Raw genomic sequence first — 19,111 nt, forward strand, 5'->3', positions numbered from 1 at the left:
TTGGTGTGTTTCTTTTTTTATTCATCACAAGAAGAGATCAATTCCATTATAAACTGAGCTATGAACTTTTTTCAAATGTATTTTGTGCTACACGAACACACAATAATTATTCCATTATTCATCATTTGGCTTTTGTTATATGAAAACTAAATTGAAGTCAAATACCAACATTTTAGCGAGTACTCTATTTTCTTGAATCTTACTTGAATTCCCAATACAATTTCGCACATAGCAAAATATTTTTAGGATACACTCACAAAAGTAAAACGCTGCAATATAAGCTTTACATAAAATAGAAATCCTTATAATTAGAAATAAGTTTATATACAGTAACAGTTTAGTACATTGGCAAGGGCAAAGAATATTTTAAAGGTTTGATATAAGTGGAGTATCATACGTCCTTTATCCTCCTGACTAATATTAGCATGCAAAAAACCTTTCTTTTATATCAAGCAAAAGATCAATTTAATCCACCCACTTAATGGGTATCGGATCGTCGAGTCATGACGATGCAGCACAAACAAACAAAAATATATAAGTCTAAAGATTGTACAACGGTACCGATAAAAATATTAATACATATACTGAGCAAAACTTTAGGCTAATGACCCTCGTCAATGCCCTAAATAAACTGAATGTGTATGAAAGTAAATGGTCTGTGAACACAACTCACTACCTAGTCAAGTGAATACCTGTGACGTATAAAAATTTTATTGACACTTAAGATCTTGGGCTAGAGCGCTGGACTTAGTGCAGGCGGTGTTGCCATAGATGTCACAGCGGTACGAGTTCGAGTCCCGTGGAGGGAACGACCAAAAATTTGCATCGCAAATTTGACAGTTCTAACATCGTTGAGAATTTTTCAGACCTTTATATATATATATATAACGTATCAGAATGTGACGACTCTATTTGCTACACTGCTCCATCTGATTAAATTGATACAGGGAAGATATATAAACGTATAGAAAGGTCTGAAAAAAATTCCCAACGATGTTAGAACTGTCAAATTTGCAATGCAAATTTTTGGTCGTTCCTCTCTATACGTTTACATATCTTCCCTGTATCAATTTGATCCGATGGAGCAGTGTAGCGAATAAAGCCGTCACATTCTGAGACGTTTGTATATATAAAGGTCTGAAAAATTCCCAACGATGTTAGAACTGTCAAATTTGCGATGCAAATGTTTGGTCGTTCCCTCCGCGGGACTCGAACTCGTACTGCTGTGACATCTATGGCAACACCGCCTGCACAAAGTCAAGCGCCCTAGACCACTCGGCCAACTAGGCTATATAAAAATATAGCTTTCGCTGGCCGGGTCATTACTCCTCGTAGGATTAATCTAGGGCTGTAACTTAGTACACGATGTATGGTGGTACGGGACAGTTCATTTAGATGTTAAATTGATCAAATTGATACAGGGAAGATATGTAAACGTATAGAGAGGAACGACCAAAATTTGCATCGCAAATTGGACAGTGCTATCATCATTAGGAATTTTTCAGATCTGTCTATACATGTACATATCTTCCCTGTTTCAATTTGATCCAATGGAGCAGTTTGACCGATATGAAATTTCTTTCTTACATATGGAACAATATATCCTGAGTAAGATTTCACTTCTTACCGCATTGTTTTTTTGTTTTTTTTTTGTTTTTGTTTTGTTTTGTTTTGTATTCTTATTTAGTTTTTGTTCGCCACAGTCCATAATTTAAGTGCTTTTTGTATAAGGTTTTGATTTTCCCATCCTTTGTTTTCATTTTTAGTTCTTACCTATTCTGCTGTTTACTGAGTGCATTTTGACAAGTGCAGCAATAACAACTCTGTGCCATTTGTTAAACTGACAAAAACCGAAGAAAATCATATCAGGAAATGAACTACAAATAATTATTTCCGATTGGCATTAACCGATACAATATATACTTGTTTATAATGAGAAACGTTTGTTTTAATTTAATATAATAAACAGTTACACCCATTTTAAACAATTAGAATTGACACGAAAATCAACCTTGAAGATGGAAAACCTGTGTTGTGCTTTATATGTCATACTGTCGTTCACGGTTGCAGTAGAGAATGGTAAGTTTTATCTAAGATGTATCTATTCTTTACTACCCATAGGGACGGAATACGTTTTTTGTTGTTGCTAATCACAACAAATTTCACATACCATTGATTGCCATTTGGAAATTTTAGTCGGTAATTATTTCACATCTCCAATAGTTATTGTAATGGTATAATGTCTTCATCAATAGTCAGAAATTTCTGTTAAGTTTTATTTCAGATGAAATGGGTGATGTCTTTGTCCAGTGTGGTGGACGCGTTTTTTCAACAAACGGTCGGCATTTCAATGGGAACAAATTGTGTTCTTCTACTTGCTGACCTATTCATTCACTCTTATGAGGCTGACTTTATAGCTGATCTGATCAGAAAGAAAGAATATCGTTTAGCTAGGTCCTTTAATCTCAGTTTCCGTTATATAGATTGAAGTCATCACTACAGAAGTTTTATGGTCGTCATTATGAATTCGTGGAACGTTTTAATGTATCCATCTTCGCCATGAAAACTGATTTGTTCAAAGTGTCATAGTTTTCCTTTCTTCTTTCGTCTAACACCGCACTGGACTTTTAAGAGCAACTCGACGGGTATTTCTAGAAAGGCAAATGACGCTTACCGAAGCGATGCACCTGGTCCATGCTCCCAGTTTTTAGTGGCGTCAGAGTTGCTTATTTGCTTTTGTTGCTTTGTGTGTATGATTTTAGTTACTTTGTGTTCTTTGTTGTGTATGTCTGTTTTTCATATCTGGTCTGTCTGTCCCTGGATCGCATTCTATTGATTACCTCTATAACCTTGGTTCCCTTGATTACTCTTTAAATGTCCTGCGACTATGTTTTGTATCTACTGATTTAATAACAATTTTTAGAGCGAGCGCCGCGAAGCGGTGTGAGCTCTACCGTTATAACCTGTACCTGTACTTTCTAAATTTCCCTTAAGGTTCCCCAATATACTAACAAAAAAAATGTCATGTGCAGGAAATAATAAAAAGTGATTGTCCTTAAAAAGAAAATTTATCATTTCCTTCAATCAAACGAATAAAAAAATATTTTCATCTTTTCAAATAGTGTTCAAGTCTTTTTTCTAATTTGTTTTACTTATTTAAAGAAGTGAATGTTATGTTTACAAAAACTTCGGGAAACACGTGGATGAACGTATCTCCGCTGTTGCTGTTTTCAAGAACCTAACCCGCCTCGAAAAAAATAGAACTCCGATCATATTATCGAAATCAAAGCACAGCTTTTTCTAAGATAAGAAAGTCAATCATGTTTTTGTTTGGAATTTGAACTGTCGTCTGAATTTTGTTTACGTCACATGATATGTGTAAAATATTCCCACCATCCGTGGAGAACTGTAATACTTCGGTACATGTATGGTAAAGCTCACGGTGCTCGCTGATTTTGGCAATGTCTACCCCATATTATTTTAAACAGTGGTTGTTCAAATATAATTGTCTTGAAAGCCCAATGCATTGATGTGCTTAACTACAAATTAAGAAATGAGGCATGTGTTCAAAGTTCATATACACACAACATAAAAACATAAATATATCGTCCAAATTTGTTTTGAAGTCTTCAATTCATCGTATTTTGTTACAAATATGTTCAAGAAATACCATTGATCCGATTAACATTTTCAGAAATTTTGGTTCGTTTTAATTGTGATTGGCGGGCAGTAATACTATTATATGCAACGACATCAATTAACGAACCCAATGCAAAATATATATTCTCATGTTCTTTTTTTTTCTCAGAAAATGTTAATTAGCGATCCCCGAGTTAATGCGGTAGTCGCACGGAAATCACTTGCATGACGAGCTACATTGTCTTTCGTCAGAGTAACATATCCGAAAGTAACTTATTCTCTACGTTCACTATAAACATTATCGCCATGCAACGTGCGTATTGAAGTGAAATATACTGTAAGATGGTTTCTATGCAACAAACTATGCAGTGGGCGGCACATGACAAATTTTGTTTGTTTTTTTTAATCATTTCATATCGCAAAATTCACCTTTTCTCAAAGTAGAATGTTGATTGTTGATTATCTGCAAATGTTAAATAGAAATAAATTACATAGAAATCATAGAAAATCATTAAAAAAAAAGAGATAACTATTTAATTTTATTAGGGATTTTTAAAATCATTTCTGACTCATCCGCTGTCGATTTGAGAAAAATGACTAATCAGTATAACTATGAAATAACATTAAACAAATCCAAAGTTATAAAATTTACCATGTGCCATTTATATTATAGGAACAGCCTGGTTTCTATATGGATACTCTCCTTAATTGAACAAAGCAAGTCTGGATTGAAATGTATACTTAAAAAGTAAAGTTGAAAATAAATTACTATGTTACCCCAAATTCATTTTATATTACGTTAAGTAAAAAAACGTCGCTTGCTTAATCATGAAAGAACAAAGGAATAAAAACACCCGTCTGTGACAAATATCAATGTTCCTGAGATTACAACAGTATTATATCTTATCCTTTTATCCGTTAGATTGGTCAGAATGGAGCAGTTGGAGTCTCTGTTCACCAACATGTTATGACGGAATACAAACACGGTCGAGGACATGTTTGAATACGACAGTCAATACCACAAAAGAAGATATTTCATGTAATGGAACTAACAGAGAGGTACTTAGTTGCAACGAAATTAACTGTGTCGGTATGTATAGTACAGAATGCATGCCTTTATTTCTAGATAAGACATGGATTTTATCTTTACTTATAGTCTAAATAAACAATTAGCAAAGTCTGAATTATTTTTCATCACCGAAGTATGTCAACTGTTTCAATCAGCATGCTCATTTTTTCACTGTTCAATTACCACTTCCCATTTTAGAACATTAACAATAAAACAGTAATGATATGTAGTGAAAAACATGTAACTATACATTGATTAAAGTGTTTTACAACAGGAAGTATAATGTAACGATTAGGGTACAAATATTGGAAGCAATTGATCAATGAAAATTTGAAATACGTGTTAGATATCTGATTTGTTAAATGCATTATTAATTTATCTCTTTACGGCAAGAAGGATGGTGTATATCATTTAGAAATATAAACGAATATTATAATAAATACAAATATTCGTCCATAACTTTTCAGAAAAAAAATATAACAGCAACTTCACCTGTTATCTATCATCAGAATTTTCAATAGAATCCGTAAAACATTACAATTTACGTCTACTCACGTACTAGTAGTATTTTAATTGATTGATTATCTTAATAATAAGGTAATGACATGTATGCTGAAATAGAACATTCTTAAAAAGTCTCTCTCATCACAAAAGTATCATGAATTGAAAAATTTTAAACATTTGTTATGTAAATATGAGTAGAAAACGAGGACATAAGAATCTTTTTTGCAACGTATTGTGCCTATATAAAGTAACATTATAGCATCTTTAATCATACATGGAAACTACATATTATACTGAATTCCAGAAAACCCACACTGTGCTTTTTAAAAAATTGAAAAATCTGAGAAAATTAATATTCGCATTGAAAATGGCAAGTTTCACTTTCTTCTTGCAGTATATGTTAAAACACGGAAAAGACATGACAGATATAGATTTTTATATAACCTTTTTATAGTATTATTATATCTATCATAATAAATAGTATTACGATATTTATGTTATTCATCAGAAAAAGCATTTGTTGTTTTTTAGACCCGCCGGAGGTTAATATACTTGACGCAGTATACGTTTCAAAACTAGGTGAACATGTTGAAATGAATTACACACACAACAACGGTACTTACGAATGGCTAAAAGAAAACTTACCGCTTTCCAATGACCCTACAAAATACAGTGACCTATACAACAACGGGACCGATTTTTTCACATTCGTCATACACAACATTGACTCAAATGACCGTGGAATTTACACAATCAACCTCAAGAATGCTGCAGGTCATGCTAATGACACAACTGTGGTGAAAGTTGTTCGTAAGTACATAGGCGTAGCAACCCAAATTGATTGGTATTCTAGAATAATGTTTTCCACTGGTTGTACAGACATTTTAATTACTGCATACCATACCAACGATAACTATTGATACTGCTCAAGCAGTTCCTGTCGTACTAGGCGCCATTGAAGGATCTTAAACATGCTTTTATTTGAATATTTGAAATATTTACTCAATATAAATGGTACCTTTAGTGCTTTTGGAATATCAAGACAAAATGAAGTTAATGAGTTATATGTTTGAAAATAAATGTCGGTGATCACAGTATTTTCGCATTAACTAAGCAAACCCGAATTTATGGGAAACAATGTAAGAAAAAAACAAAGGTAAAAAAAGTTGTTTTATTGATTGAGCTTTATTTGTTTGCTTCAGGGAATGTGTTTCAACCTTATCTTGATATACCTTGCTTAAATACATATGAAGTGTTTCATTTGTACATTGTTGATGATTCAGATACAAATGAGTGCAAAATACAGACGAAATGCACAGTTTATTGTTCATAATAACTAATTCATTACGTAAATTTTCCATTTGTCTTAAATGGAACTGTCGTATATTGTTTAAGAAAACGGTTACAGTTGATATTAATGTAATGTATGAGTCGGTGTTTATCATTCGTTCATAACTGAAGGGTTATAAAATATTTCAAGCGTCATTACCGATAAGATAAACTCTGGGCCAAAGTCAAAAGGAATATCCCAAAGGAAAGTCCGTATAACAAATGCCAAAGTAAAACACGGAGAATAGAACACAATCTCATTCGTCCTGACTTGGTGAAGTCACTTTCAATAGAAATGGTGGGTTTTCTAACCATGTTTTAACGCGAGCTTATTTCGGTTGATTACTGCCTGTATATTGCATTGTAAACAGACAGCACAACACTACCACTGGGCAGAGTTGGTGAAATAAGTAGTAAAAACAGTAAAGCACATATCTTTTCGATAATATGAAAATCCATCGTCTATAATCTTTTTCTCAGAAACATTTCTCAATAAAACCCGACATAGGCATCATGAAATTGCTTTTAAAAATAAGGCAATAAAATATGACAATCTCATTATATTTATCAACATGCTTAAAGCATGCGCTGTAATGAAATTTTAGGATACAATAATGTTAATTGCGATAGCTTATTTAGAGTCTCACTTTGGAAAAAAGAAAGCAGAGGTTTTCAAGAAAATCAAAATCGACCTATACGCTTTGCCGTTAAATAGCCATTATTTTTTCTTGAAAATTATCGTTGTTTGTAAATATATACTTGAAATAACGAATGCATTTTGCAAAACTGGTTATATTTTATTCACAATACGAATATTTAAAAGATATCACAATCGACAAAATAGTTAACAAAACAGAGAACGTAATATTTCTGGTTCACAAAATCAAAATTGAATCGGGTTGTTTCTTTGTACACTGAAGAGTAGTACATAGTAATTATACGTCTGATTTGATTGAGAGTAAAATGTACTGAAGAGTAGTACATTGTACGTCGATGTGATTGAGAGTAAAATATCAATCATTGATTATAATATTAAATACTCTTAAGGTTCTATAGTTTTAAAGTCTGAAAAAGAAATCAAAATTGTATTCAAATGTGCAACTATGTATTGATTGTTTATCGATGTATCTAAAATTTTCTTCTAGTAAAACATTTTGAAATGTTTGTTCCAGATTCTTCAGTAAACTCAACTGAATACGAACTGTTTGCAAACGAGAGCGTTATTTTGTTCTGCTCTATACTTGATGCTGATAGAGTAAAGTGGTGGAAAGGAGAAAGAAACGTAGATTTAATTAGTCATTACAAGAAGTATCATGGTGGCTCATTACGAAAACCATCTCTTACAATAACACGCCTTGATAGAAAAGACCGAGGATTATATAGATGTGAATCTTCTGTAGGTGATATCGTTTCCAAAAGTGAAATAATCGAACTCTTTGTAAAAGGTAATACTGCTAAACCATGATGGTATGTTATTACAATACTGCGTTAATGCCTAGCACTGGGATGTTCAAATATGTTTTGTTGATATTATAGTAAAAATGGAGTGATTTTAATCATATCTTTGTTCAATGAACACTGTAGGCATGAAATTACAAATCGGTTTGTTGTTAGTTGTGTACTTGTCAGTGCTGTAAAAAAACTATTTCAATAAGAAAAACAATTTGTTAAACTGAATTCAGTCCTTTTAATTCAACGTTTAAAAGACGGACGTAGTCTTATTCATTCTATGAATAATTTCACTGTGTATGTGTGGCATTAAAGCATTTTAAGGAGGCATGGACACTAAGAATTTTACTCTGCTTTTTACTGGGCATTTCAATTCGCTTTTTGTTGTTGTTTTAATTTTATATTTTGTTTCGTTTTGTTTGCTTGTTTTTGTTTGTTTATATATTTTTTGTAAGTGTGTTTTTTTTCTTTTTCTGCTTCTTTGAAATATTTTATCATCTTCAAAGGAATTTATTATAAACTGATCACATAAACTGCTGTTTAGGTCCATTACTTGAAACAAACTTATATACACCACTATAAACTTTGTGCATGCACACGATTCATTAATGTTAAACCCCAACAAACAAACAAACAAACGATTCATTATGTGCTCTTTACTGTCTCCAGGGACGACTTATTACATTTCATAAAATCATCAGATTCTATATACTGACCTAACTTTTGGAACTGAGTGCGTTAAAACATTTCTTCAGCTTAGATTCCTACAAAGTTGATCGCTGATGCATGTTATTGGATTATATATATTTCTGCTTTATTTTAGACTTTCCATACATTGAGTCTCCAACTTCATCAGTGACAACCCTTCACGGTGGAAACATTGTATTGCCCTGTGACGTCAATGCATATCCCAAAATTAAATCAATCAGTTGGACGAAAAATGGTGAAATATTGGCTGCAAATGAAGACAAATACAGTATTAGTAAACCAAATCAACCCTCTCTTACAGTAAAAAGTGTAACAGTTGATGACTCTGGATACTACAGCTGTAATGCTACTAATTTAGTTGGTAGTACATTAGGACAGCCAATACATTTACAAGTTCAAGGTGATAACATTGTAGTTATAATGCGTTTCCTACCATTATTGTTTTTCAATATAGTCATGTACAACCACGTATGGTAGATTTTAAGTAAAAGATAACGCAAAAAGATATCACAATAACTAAAAAATTGTAATAACAACATACGTAGAAATCAAATTTAGTAATCCTTACTTATAGACATGTTTGTCTGGTCTTAAAACATTCATGATCAGACCTCCTGCGTGGTTCATTTGTAATGTTGTGTAGTTTGTCTATTGGCTCACGCTCGCTCTATTAACCTACCTATAGTAGAGTATATACACTGCATTTGTTCATTATTTGATCGTAGAACAAGACGACGAGGGTGCCCTGCCAGTTGCAACAATTGTTATCATCAGTTTAGTCGGACTCTTCGTTTTTTGTTTGATCATTTTCTCTGCCATTCTCCTACACAGGTAAATTGGTTTTGGATCATATCAATACAAATTATGGTCAATATTGTCATATTTAAATCTTATTATTTTTGTCTCAAATGATGAATACAAAATATTTGTGTTAATTCGAAAACACTTATCATTTATAAATTTTGTAAATGTCGTTATGCTGCACTCGTGTTTCAAGGAGTAACTTTTAATCTACAGCATAAGTATCAGACACAAAGGTAATCATGATCCAAAAATAAATTCCATAGAAACAGTACTCAAAACTAACATTATGAACATAGAAAACATAACCAACCACCAATAATTTACAAGGGATGCAGCTTCATGGTTTTAGGGGTTTTGAATTTTGTGATGTTATATTGGACATATGTATCCTGAAGAATGACAAAGATGATATGTGAAATCATTGTTGTCTTCCACAATGTTACATTAGCTGCGATTTACTTGTCGTCATAGTTTGATAAAATTTTAAGATGTTAGCTAAAACAATAGAAATATGTAAATCTATTCCACGAGTATAAAAAAGTTGTGAACATTGTGGGGTATGTGCGGCAAGTTCAAAATAGAATAATAATATACAAGTAAAAATTACAGAAAACTAATTTGATTACATAATGAAAATCTATCATCTATAATATGTTTGTTAGAAACAGAATATTATCCAATAAGATATGGATATCGGAAATAAGTTTTTTTAGGCAGCGTATGAGATGTAATTTCTTGTAACCATGCTCCAAAACCTGCCTCTAACGCAATTGATGTATTTTAAGAAGTCAGAATAGTCGCTACTAGCTCTGATATACTTAGTAAATTAGAAATATAAATATGCAGGGGGTATTCCCATATTACTACTCAAGAAGGGAAAATTCATAATTTTAATATCAAAATTGTCATCTTTGTCATATATTTGTGTACTGCAATAATTAGTGTCTTTCCATTATTTTGAAGGAAACTGCTTAAAAAGCGTACAAAAACTTATGAAGAAATATCCAAACTCGGTAGGTGTAAAGTAATTGAGATTAAAATGTTTAAAGTATCTTTCCGTTTAAGAATCAGGCAAAATGTGTATAAGATGTGGCACAAGAAGGAAAAAAAAACTCAGAGATTTCAAGGTATTTATGTCCCATGACATCCAGAAACAACTCATCCAAGTTTGCTTTTTTTCAGATATTGATAGGTCAGTTCTAGTTGAAATGTACTATGGAAAAATTGCAAAGAAAATGTTCCTGCACTTTATTCATATATATATATATATATATATATATATATATATATATATATGCAGTCTAAACAAATATATATGTCATAGATGCTTCGGAATAATTTGAAATTGATTTTGGGTTGTTTCCTGTATGTATTGAATGCATTTGAGGCATACAAGTCAAAATTGCGAAAAATGATGAGCAACCCACTGCCTGACTTTTACACAGAATTGTACTTAATTTAAAGTCAAACGTTACGTTATTGTGAACAAATATATGCACTGGTAAAGCTGCTGTTCTTTGTATTAATAATTCGAGTAATTTTGCTATTATGAATTCATGCATACACTTTAAAATACTCCAACATTGAATATTTGCTATTTTCGGTTCAGAGTAGCCTTTTAAAAACACAATACAAAGCAAAATAGATTCTCTTTGATCTCTATTTTATTGTTATACGATTAGGGCTGTCGTACCATAAACATTTCAGTTCGAATCTGAAATTTTCTTGGTATTTGACAATATATTAGCTTTTAATTAGGAACAAAATTTAAAATGAAACTGAAGAGTTATCATTTTGTTGGTTTTTATCCAAAATCTAAACAAATGATTAGATTATGCACATCAGTGAACCAATGGAATTTATTTTATGTCAAAAATACCTCATTGGTAGTATCATATCCATTGAAATTTATTTGAAAAAATGAGTCACTTTTTGACACAGAGTTGGTTTTTTTGGACTCCAATTTTGTGGAATGAATTTTAACCAATTTTTTTTAACCAAATGTAAAAAAAAAATAAAAAAAAATAACAGTCTGCATATTGAACATTCCAAAACATCAAAATTCATTTGAATTGTACTCGAAAATCATATTCTATCATTTTGACAATTCTTGTTTATGGTCATATTTTATAATTTTCTATTTTGTTTTTTAATTTGATAAACACTAGATCAAACCTATATGTAAACTTCCTTTTTGTAAATTGAATCTTGTCATAAAAGAATTTCATTAACTTCATTTACACTGTACATAAAAGGAATATATTTTCCGAAATCAATACAAGTGCTTGCAATTGCTTTACTCCTTATTCATATATGGTAATAGGATTATAATCCCAATTAATGCAAACTTTTCAGTGATATGGTACTTCATGTTACAATTTTATATAGGTTCTCACCTTAAAACTTATTGTTTCTAAACAAAACAATTATGGACATCGATAAGATCGGGATACAGTTAAACATGTTTTTTTTTGTTATTTTTATGTGATAGTATTAAAATACATTTTTAAATTATAATTCAGCATGAGAAATTATATTAGCTATAATATATCGGTTTCAATTTTGTTTTGGGCGAGTATTGCTTTTAACTTTGGATTATTCAATAGGAAAAGCGTTATTTAATTCTATATTTGAACTTTTATATGTAACTTAATATCTTATAAAGGTCAGATAGGACAAGGAGCCGTAGACAGCCATGTTTATGAGGAGGAAGCGTCTGGTCCTGTTTACTTTGAAGTTGTAGACCGACCACCATCAAATTCGTATACAGTCCTACCTTCGGTATGTAGACTTTTTCATTCAAATCATAAAATGACGTATTCGAATGATTTTTGCAAAAATATTAGTGTTCAAGTTCATACACCTAATGTGACCATTTTACATTGCATATTTCCTATTATATTAGATGTCTGTATTCTGTCTGAAGTCTGTGACTAATTTGAATCGTTAAGTGCTATCGAAAAGATCAAATTTAAAGGAGAAAAACGTCAGAAGAAGGAAAATGAAACGAGAAACAAACTTTAAAGAGATGAAATGAAATGTAAGAAGTGTTAAGCTTTATACAAATTGAAGGCTATGAAATAGGTAATATATCCTAGTTTTCGCTCATTCATTGAGTGGTACGAACGTACGTCAAGGTTATTATATCGGAAATATCTGAAAATGTCCCAATCGAACTGAATCTGGTCGGTCGGTAATAAATTATTAGTACTATTATTGTATTATCAACGGAAAAAAATGCTTAAGTAATTTTGTTTTCCTTTATCATATTATGAAGAACACAACAGAAAATCAGATTCATTATCATACCCAAACAGAACCACCAGCCCTTCCAAGTCGTGGCAGCGATACGTTCAATCACATAAGTAGCTTAGAGGACCAGTTCAAGGTAAACATGACAGAGTTGTCAGTACAAAAAACATTCTGGCAATATATTGTTTCGGTTACTTATATTTCGAAGCGTGAAACATTTTTGCCCCTATTATTTGATGAATAACTATATTTTGAAATATTCTTGTTTGAATATATGTCTTTGTTCAAGATGTCTTTATCAGAAATGTCTTTCATTGTTTTAGTTTTGTTCGCATAGGATAATTTAGGAAAAGATAAATAATTAAAGAATATGTATATAGCAATATTGAATGTGTTTGTTGCTTCATTTTCTGTTTCAAACATAATTTACTATAGGTTTTAAAAGCAGTGTCTGTTGAAGATGGTTATGAGGTTTTGAACCGATCTAGAGAAGGTAATTTAGCATGTTGATACGAGGTTTTGTCTGTAAATCATTAACCATCAGACATGAATTTAACTCCGAAATTTACTCCGGAAAAGAAGATGTCGAGTAATTAAGGAAAAGCAACGGAACTATGTTTCGATGGTAGTCAAAAGAATACAATCCACTGATAACGACTAGATACACACAAAAATGAACATGAAATAACAAAAATGACGCATATAAAGAAACAAAAGAAAATGAGCAACATAGACTCCACTAAAAACAAGGAGCATGGACTAGGTAAGCCATCTTGAAACACATACCCATCGAGTTGCTCATAGAATGTCACGTACGCGCCCACGAAAGATGACAGGAACACTATGACACGGTGAACAAATCGGTTCTCATGGTGCAGTAATATAGATTTACAGACATGTAATGCGTTATACACTAGTAATCTGGACGAAATCACAGCAAAATGCACTCTGATGTAAGCCAGGAATCGATTAAATATTCATGTAAATAAAACAAAAAACATTCGTGTTTTTAAATACAATCCATATTTGATTTTTAGATGTAAACTTAGATCAAAAGACAACGGTATGTATTAATAATTTTTTTGTGTAACAATGTATAAAGAATGGTCAAGTCAAGGAAACTAGGATTCCAACGGTTACTAAAAAACAAAATTCAGGGATAATTAGTTGGAAAAGTACATAGATACACACCAAAAGAAGATGAAATACCAAAATAAAACTGACAACGAATCAAACACTATTCTCGTCAGAACGAAATAGATATGATGGAAACAACAGCTGAAATAAGATTTAAACGATACGTTTAATGCACAATTAACTTTGCGAGACACGAGTTTTCGAAAACAAAGACAGAATATATAACACAGTTCGTATAGATATCCGTCATGACAAATTCAATTCTTTTTTATTAAACATAGTTATTGTTATTTAATTGGTTTATCATCTAAAACGTGTGTGTGAGTAAGGAACAGATAACGTGATGATATTCCAAATATTTGCAATATTTTTATTTAGAAAACAAACTTTATCAGTGGAATTTTAGAGATTCCAACTTCTGAAACCATGGAAAAATTCTGGGAAATGATATTTTGGCGCAAAATAAAGATCATAGTATTACTGGCACGGAACAACAATCAGGTATATGATTTGAGCATTTAATCGCTGAACCCATGAGTATATAATGCCTTTTAAGAAATATAAGTAATTAATTTAAACTTAAGTAGTTCATGAAGCTGTATGTTACCGAGGACACCATAAATCATAGCATTTTATAACTTAGCAAAATACGATTTACTACAAAAGCAATAATATTACTGTGTAGCGCAGGGAATGCCCCGATTTGCTTGGATTGTCTTAATAATCTGCCTATAAGCTATTAATTTCGGAATATATTGATATGTCAATGTAATGTAAACTGTTATGGCACTAGTGCAAATATAGCTGTAAGTTAATGCAGTTTTTAAAAACAAGCTTAACCATTGTAATCAACTTTTTTTATTAGAAGAGTAGTTGTTTAGAATTTATTCCTCTTGGATTATAAGCTTGTGAAAAATGGAATTTTACTCGGAAAATGTTTCTTCTATATTATGTGAAAATAATAGGATACTTCAATTCATCATAGTAAATGATCGGACGTATATATAAGTTATTTCCAGGATTAATTATTATTCACAGGCCAACGATTTTTGTCCATCAACAGACAGGCCAATTACATTGTCAACGTTAGTGCTCAAGTTGCAATCGGAAGAACAAGTTGACGATATTAGCATTATTTCTCTGAATATTACCAAGCATGTAAGTAATGTTCACCCTTATACCATGTAATAAAATACATAAGTATTATTCTGTGAACAATTTTAAAAAAAATATACATGAAAACATTATAAAGAAACACACATATTATTTCACATATTGAATCCTAAATCGACTAATTTGTGAATTTTAGGAGCAAGAATACATTGCTATGGGAACCCAAATGTCACTTCAAGTAACAATGTTCAAGACTGTCAATGTACCTAAACATTCAGCTGTTGATTCTACTTGTGATTTGATTAAAGCAGTGGTTGGTAGAAATGAAACACACGCAGTAATTATAGACAGGTATTTTACATGTGCAATTACACTACCATAACACTGTCACGTGATCAGATCCATATCGGATGTAAAGGTTTAAAGCTTGATCCCGAAGGAAGATATCATAAGATCGTGAACTACTTGTTAACTGTGTTTCTGTTTATTGTGGTTACCCATTTACAGCAAAACTTCCAGGTTTAAACATATGAAGTATATTTGTCAAATTATTATAACTAACTATGCACCCGGACCATGCTCTCAGTTTAAGGTGGAGAACGCCTATCTACTGTTGAATCGTTGTACACGTTATTTGGTTTATTTCATGGTCTTCGTTGTGTGTGTCTGGTTTCACTGTCTAGTCGTAAGCATTGGGTTTTAATCTTTTCAAAGCCGTCTAAATCTTGATTTCCCTTGCAATGCTTATTGATTTTGATATATATTTTCAGAAATGCAAAACATAACTCGACGTCCTATTTGTTTTAACAAATCAGTAGAAAAATGTTACAATAACATTTTTTCGCAATTTTCAAATTAATTAAAAATCTCTTAACTACTTTATTCGTAGTTTTGATTCTGTATTAGCTGATTAGGTGAAGTGCTTTCATGTACAAATGGATAAGTGGTGTCTAGAATGTTCTAGATGAAAGTATATTTTAAATCGTTACCATTGAATTAGCATTCATCTACAAAATAATATGTTTTATGCAAATATGTACAAAACATTTATCTATATCAATTAGCTTTATAGAAATAATGAAAACTGTTTGTTTTTTAGCAAGTAATTATAAAAAAACTCTCATAAGACCTTGTTTTTTAAAAAAATATAGCTTAATGAACTGTACATCATGTACTAAGTTACAGCCCTAGATTAATCCTACGAAGAGGAATGACCGGGCCAGCGAAAGCTATATTTTTATATAGCCTAGCAGTCCGCTGGACTTTGTACAGGCGGTGTTGCCATAGATGTCACAGCGGTACGAGTTCGAGTCTCGTGTAGGAAACGACCAAACATTTGCATCGCAAATTTGACAGTTCTAACATCGTTGGTAATTTTTCAGACCTTTCTATACGTTTATATATCTTCCCTGTATCAATTTGATCCCATGGAGAAGTGTAGCAAATAGAGTCGTCACATTTTGAGACGTTTGTATATATATTTATATTCAAAAAATCCTTTTTGACGAGTTTTATTGATAGTATTGTTTGAGAACCACTGGGTGTGCTTATCAGTTGCTTTTGGAATTTGAACTAGCGTACAGAAAGAGCGAGTACGCTTTCGAAGTAGAAACAGCTTGTTGTCTTTTGTCCTGTTAGAGTTGTTGTAATCTGTATCGATTCAAGAGTCAAATCCGAATTCAACATATTTTATGGCTCGTTTTATTGTTGTATTTTCCCATCACTGTCCCAGGGTAGGGGTGGGTTGAGCGTTCATAAACGTGTTTTACCCCGCTGCATACTACATGTGCCTGTCTCAAGCCAGGTAACATGTATTCAAGTTGTTGTCGTTGTTTTGATATTGTTATTATTTGGGTTTTTTTCTTTAGATTAGGTTGGTGTTGGTCTTTAATGAATGGTCTAATTTCATTTGTGTTTTGGGGCCCTCGCAGCTTGTTTTAATGGGATGGGTTTTGAGCATCATTGAAGACCGTGTGGTGACCTGCAAAGGTTTAATTACTCATTGTTTGACTTTTGATGGACGACTGTCTCAATGGCAATCATAGCACATCTCCTATTTTTATTTCATACCCAAGCAAAATGTTCTTTCAGTGTTAAATACATATTTTGCTTTTTGATCTAATATGTTGCATCATCCACACTAATCTGTCGCTCTTCATTAATGCACATTCATTTTGTTACTTAGCAAAAAGCACTTCTAATATTTCAGCAAACTTTCATCCGGAAATATGTGTCCTGAATCTGGTATTGTAGCTGTGTGTATGAATGTGGCAGTTCAAATAGAGCAGGAAGGTCAATATAACATTTTGGAAGAGGCGATGATAGTAAAAAGAATGAGGAATGATCTTTTTGTAAATTTTGTAAGTTACATCGTTTAAGTTGTTTGTTAATTGTGTGTTCGTGTGAAATTTTAATCCGGATACAGTTTTATGAAACCCACAATCTCCACGGAGCGGCAGACGTTCGTTTCCTCTCTTACTAACCGCTGCAAAGAGGCCTTTCGAAATTTCCAGACGTTATTCAAATCATACGTCGTTTGACAGTTGGATGACGTCGCGTAAAATCATTCATTTTTTCCTGACTTTGCAAGATTCTCGCATTTTCTGAGAGGAATGACGCAGCGTCAAGAGTAAATTTTGAACATCAGACACTGTTTTGGAGCTTGCCATCCATCAGGAGGCAACATTTGGACATATGAACCGAAACACACCCTATTTAAAATCTCAATTGTAATAGTACAGGCAGAGTTGATTTTTGTTGTTAATTTACTCAAACACGGCTTGTTAAAAGTCTTCAAACCGAAAATTGATTTCTAATAAGTTTGCTACTTCTTGGTACATCAAATTAATACATAGTTATCAGAATGTTCTAATATTTTTCGTTTTTATCATAGTGTTTTATAGTGTAGAAAAAGCAATATAAAATGTCATATCTTTACCATAGTATTTACGCGTAAGAGGTTTTCGCTGACAAGAATGTAGTTTTTACCCATCCACTTCTTATGCTTTTGAATGGGAGTAGGAACGTGTAAGCCCTTATATTTACCGACACATATTGTCTTCTGTAACTATACAGCGTAAGATGGTAGACACGAAAACTACCACACATAAATCTGAGTCGTACTTAGATGGTCCGAGATATTTAATATGTATTCGAAGACTTTTTTTGGGGGGTATTTCTTTTCTATATTGTATATCTTACATTTCATAATAATTGTTCATCATTGTATGATCTGAATTTGTTTCAAAATTTCTGAAACAATACGGAGGATATACTCTATGTGGTTTTTGTTTTCTTTCAGGAGGAATTTGAGGCCTGCTACAAAACCATTGACTGTTATCGAAACATAAATAAGGTGTAAATAAAACAAGCTGAAGCATGTATTTGAACTAAATTAGAACTATTTTAAGTTGGCATGTTTTTGAAAAAGGGGTATTTTCAAACTGAAATTTGTTTGGTTTGTTTATTTTTGTTTATTTTTGTTTTGTTTTTTGGTTTTTTTTTTTTTTTTTTGTCAAAACGATTTTTCTCCAATAAAATGTTAAAAACATTTTTCACGCCATATATGACAATTACCAAATTTGTCAAATTCATTCTTACTGCTTTTATTTTGAAAAGGTTATGTTACTTCATAAATTGACATCAACTTACTTTGAAACACGGGTGATAAATTAGATAAATCCTTTTTTATAATATTTGTTATAACTGTGATACCACAAGCACGAAAAGAGTCTCAGTACTGTAAAATTTACTATAAAGACCATCTTGTTTTCCTTATTAAATGAAATTATATTTGAGTTAAAACATACACCCATTTCACTGATACATGTATAAACAAATATTCACAAACGATACTGATTACAGTCAAGAGATAAACATATATTTTTAAGCGCCTTCATTCGTAATATATATATATATGTGTGTGTGTTAATCCCAATATTGTACAATATAATCAAAATGTATATGAGGGAAAGGGGAATTTGTTCTGAGTTGGAAACCCCGTTTCTATATTTAAACAATAGTTTTAAATTAACCAATGGTGTAATCTGAAATATTGACATGCGTTTCATGTTATGGATATATAAATGAACGAATGAATCGGTATTA

At 31.9% G+C, this 19,111-nt stretch overlaps 1 protein-coding gene across 1 annotated transcript; it reads left to right on the forward strand.

The window, feature by feature from the left end:
- The first annotated feature begins 1,942 nt into the window (after positions 1-1,942).
- LOC148609826 (uncharacterized) lies at positions 1,943-18,971 on the forward strand. Its single transcript, XM_088541162.1, has 16 exons — positions 1,943-2,079; positions 4,562-4,729; positions 5,744-6,022; positions 7,714-7,986; positions 8,814-9,098; positions 9,424-9,529; positions 10,466-10,515; positions 12,168-12,283; positions 12,780-12,890; positions 13,190-13,247; positions 13,792-13,817; positions 14,270-14,392; positions 14,930-15,049; positions 15,201-15,355; positions 17,214-17,364; positions 18,306-18,971. The coding sequence occupies exons 1-16, from the start codon at positions 2,019-2,021 to the stop codon at positions 18,363-18,365; spliced, it is 2,142 nt and encodes a 713-aa protein (XP_088397288.1). The 5' UTR covers positions 1,943-2,018; the 3' UTR covers positions 18,366-18,971.
- Positions 18,972-19,111: the final 140 nt, after the last annotated feature.

The sequence above is a fragment of the Perna viridis genome, chromosome 8 (genome assembly GCF_037379345.1).
Source record: "Perna viridis isolate PV_CMFRI_1.1 ecotype Kerala chromosome 8, ASM3737934v1, whole genome shotgun sequence".
NCBI lineage: Eukaryota > Metazoa > Mollusca > Bivalvia > Mytilida > Mytilidae > Perna > Perna viridis.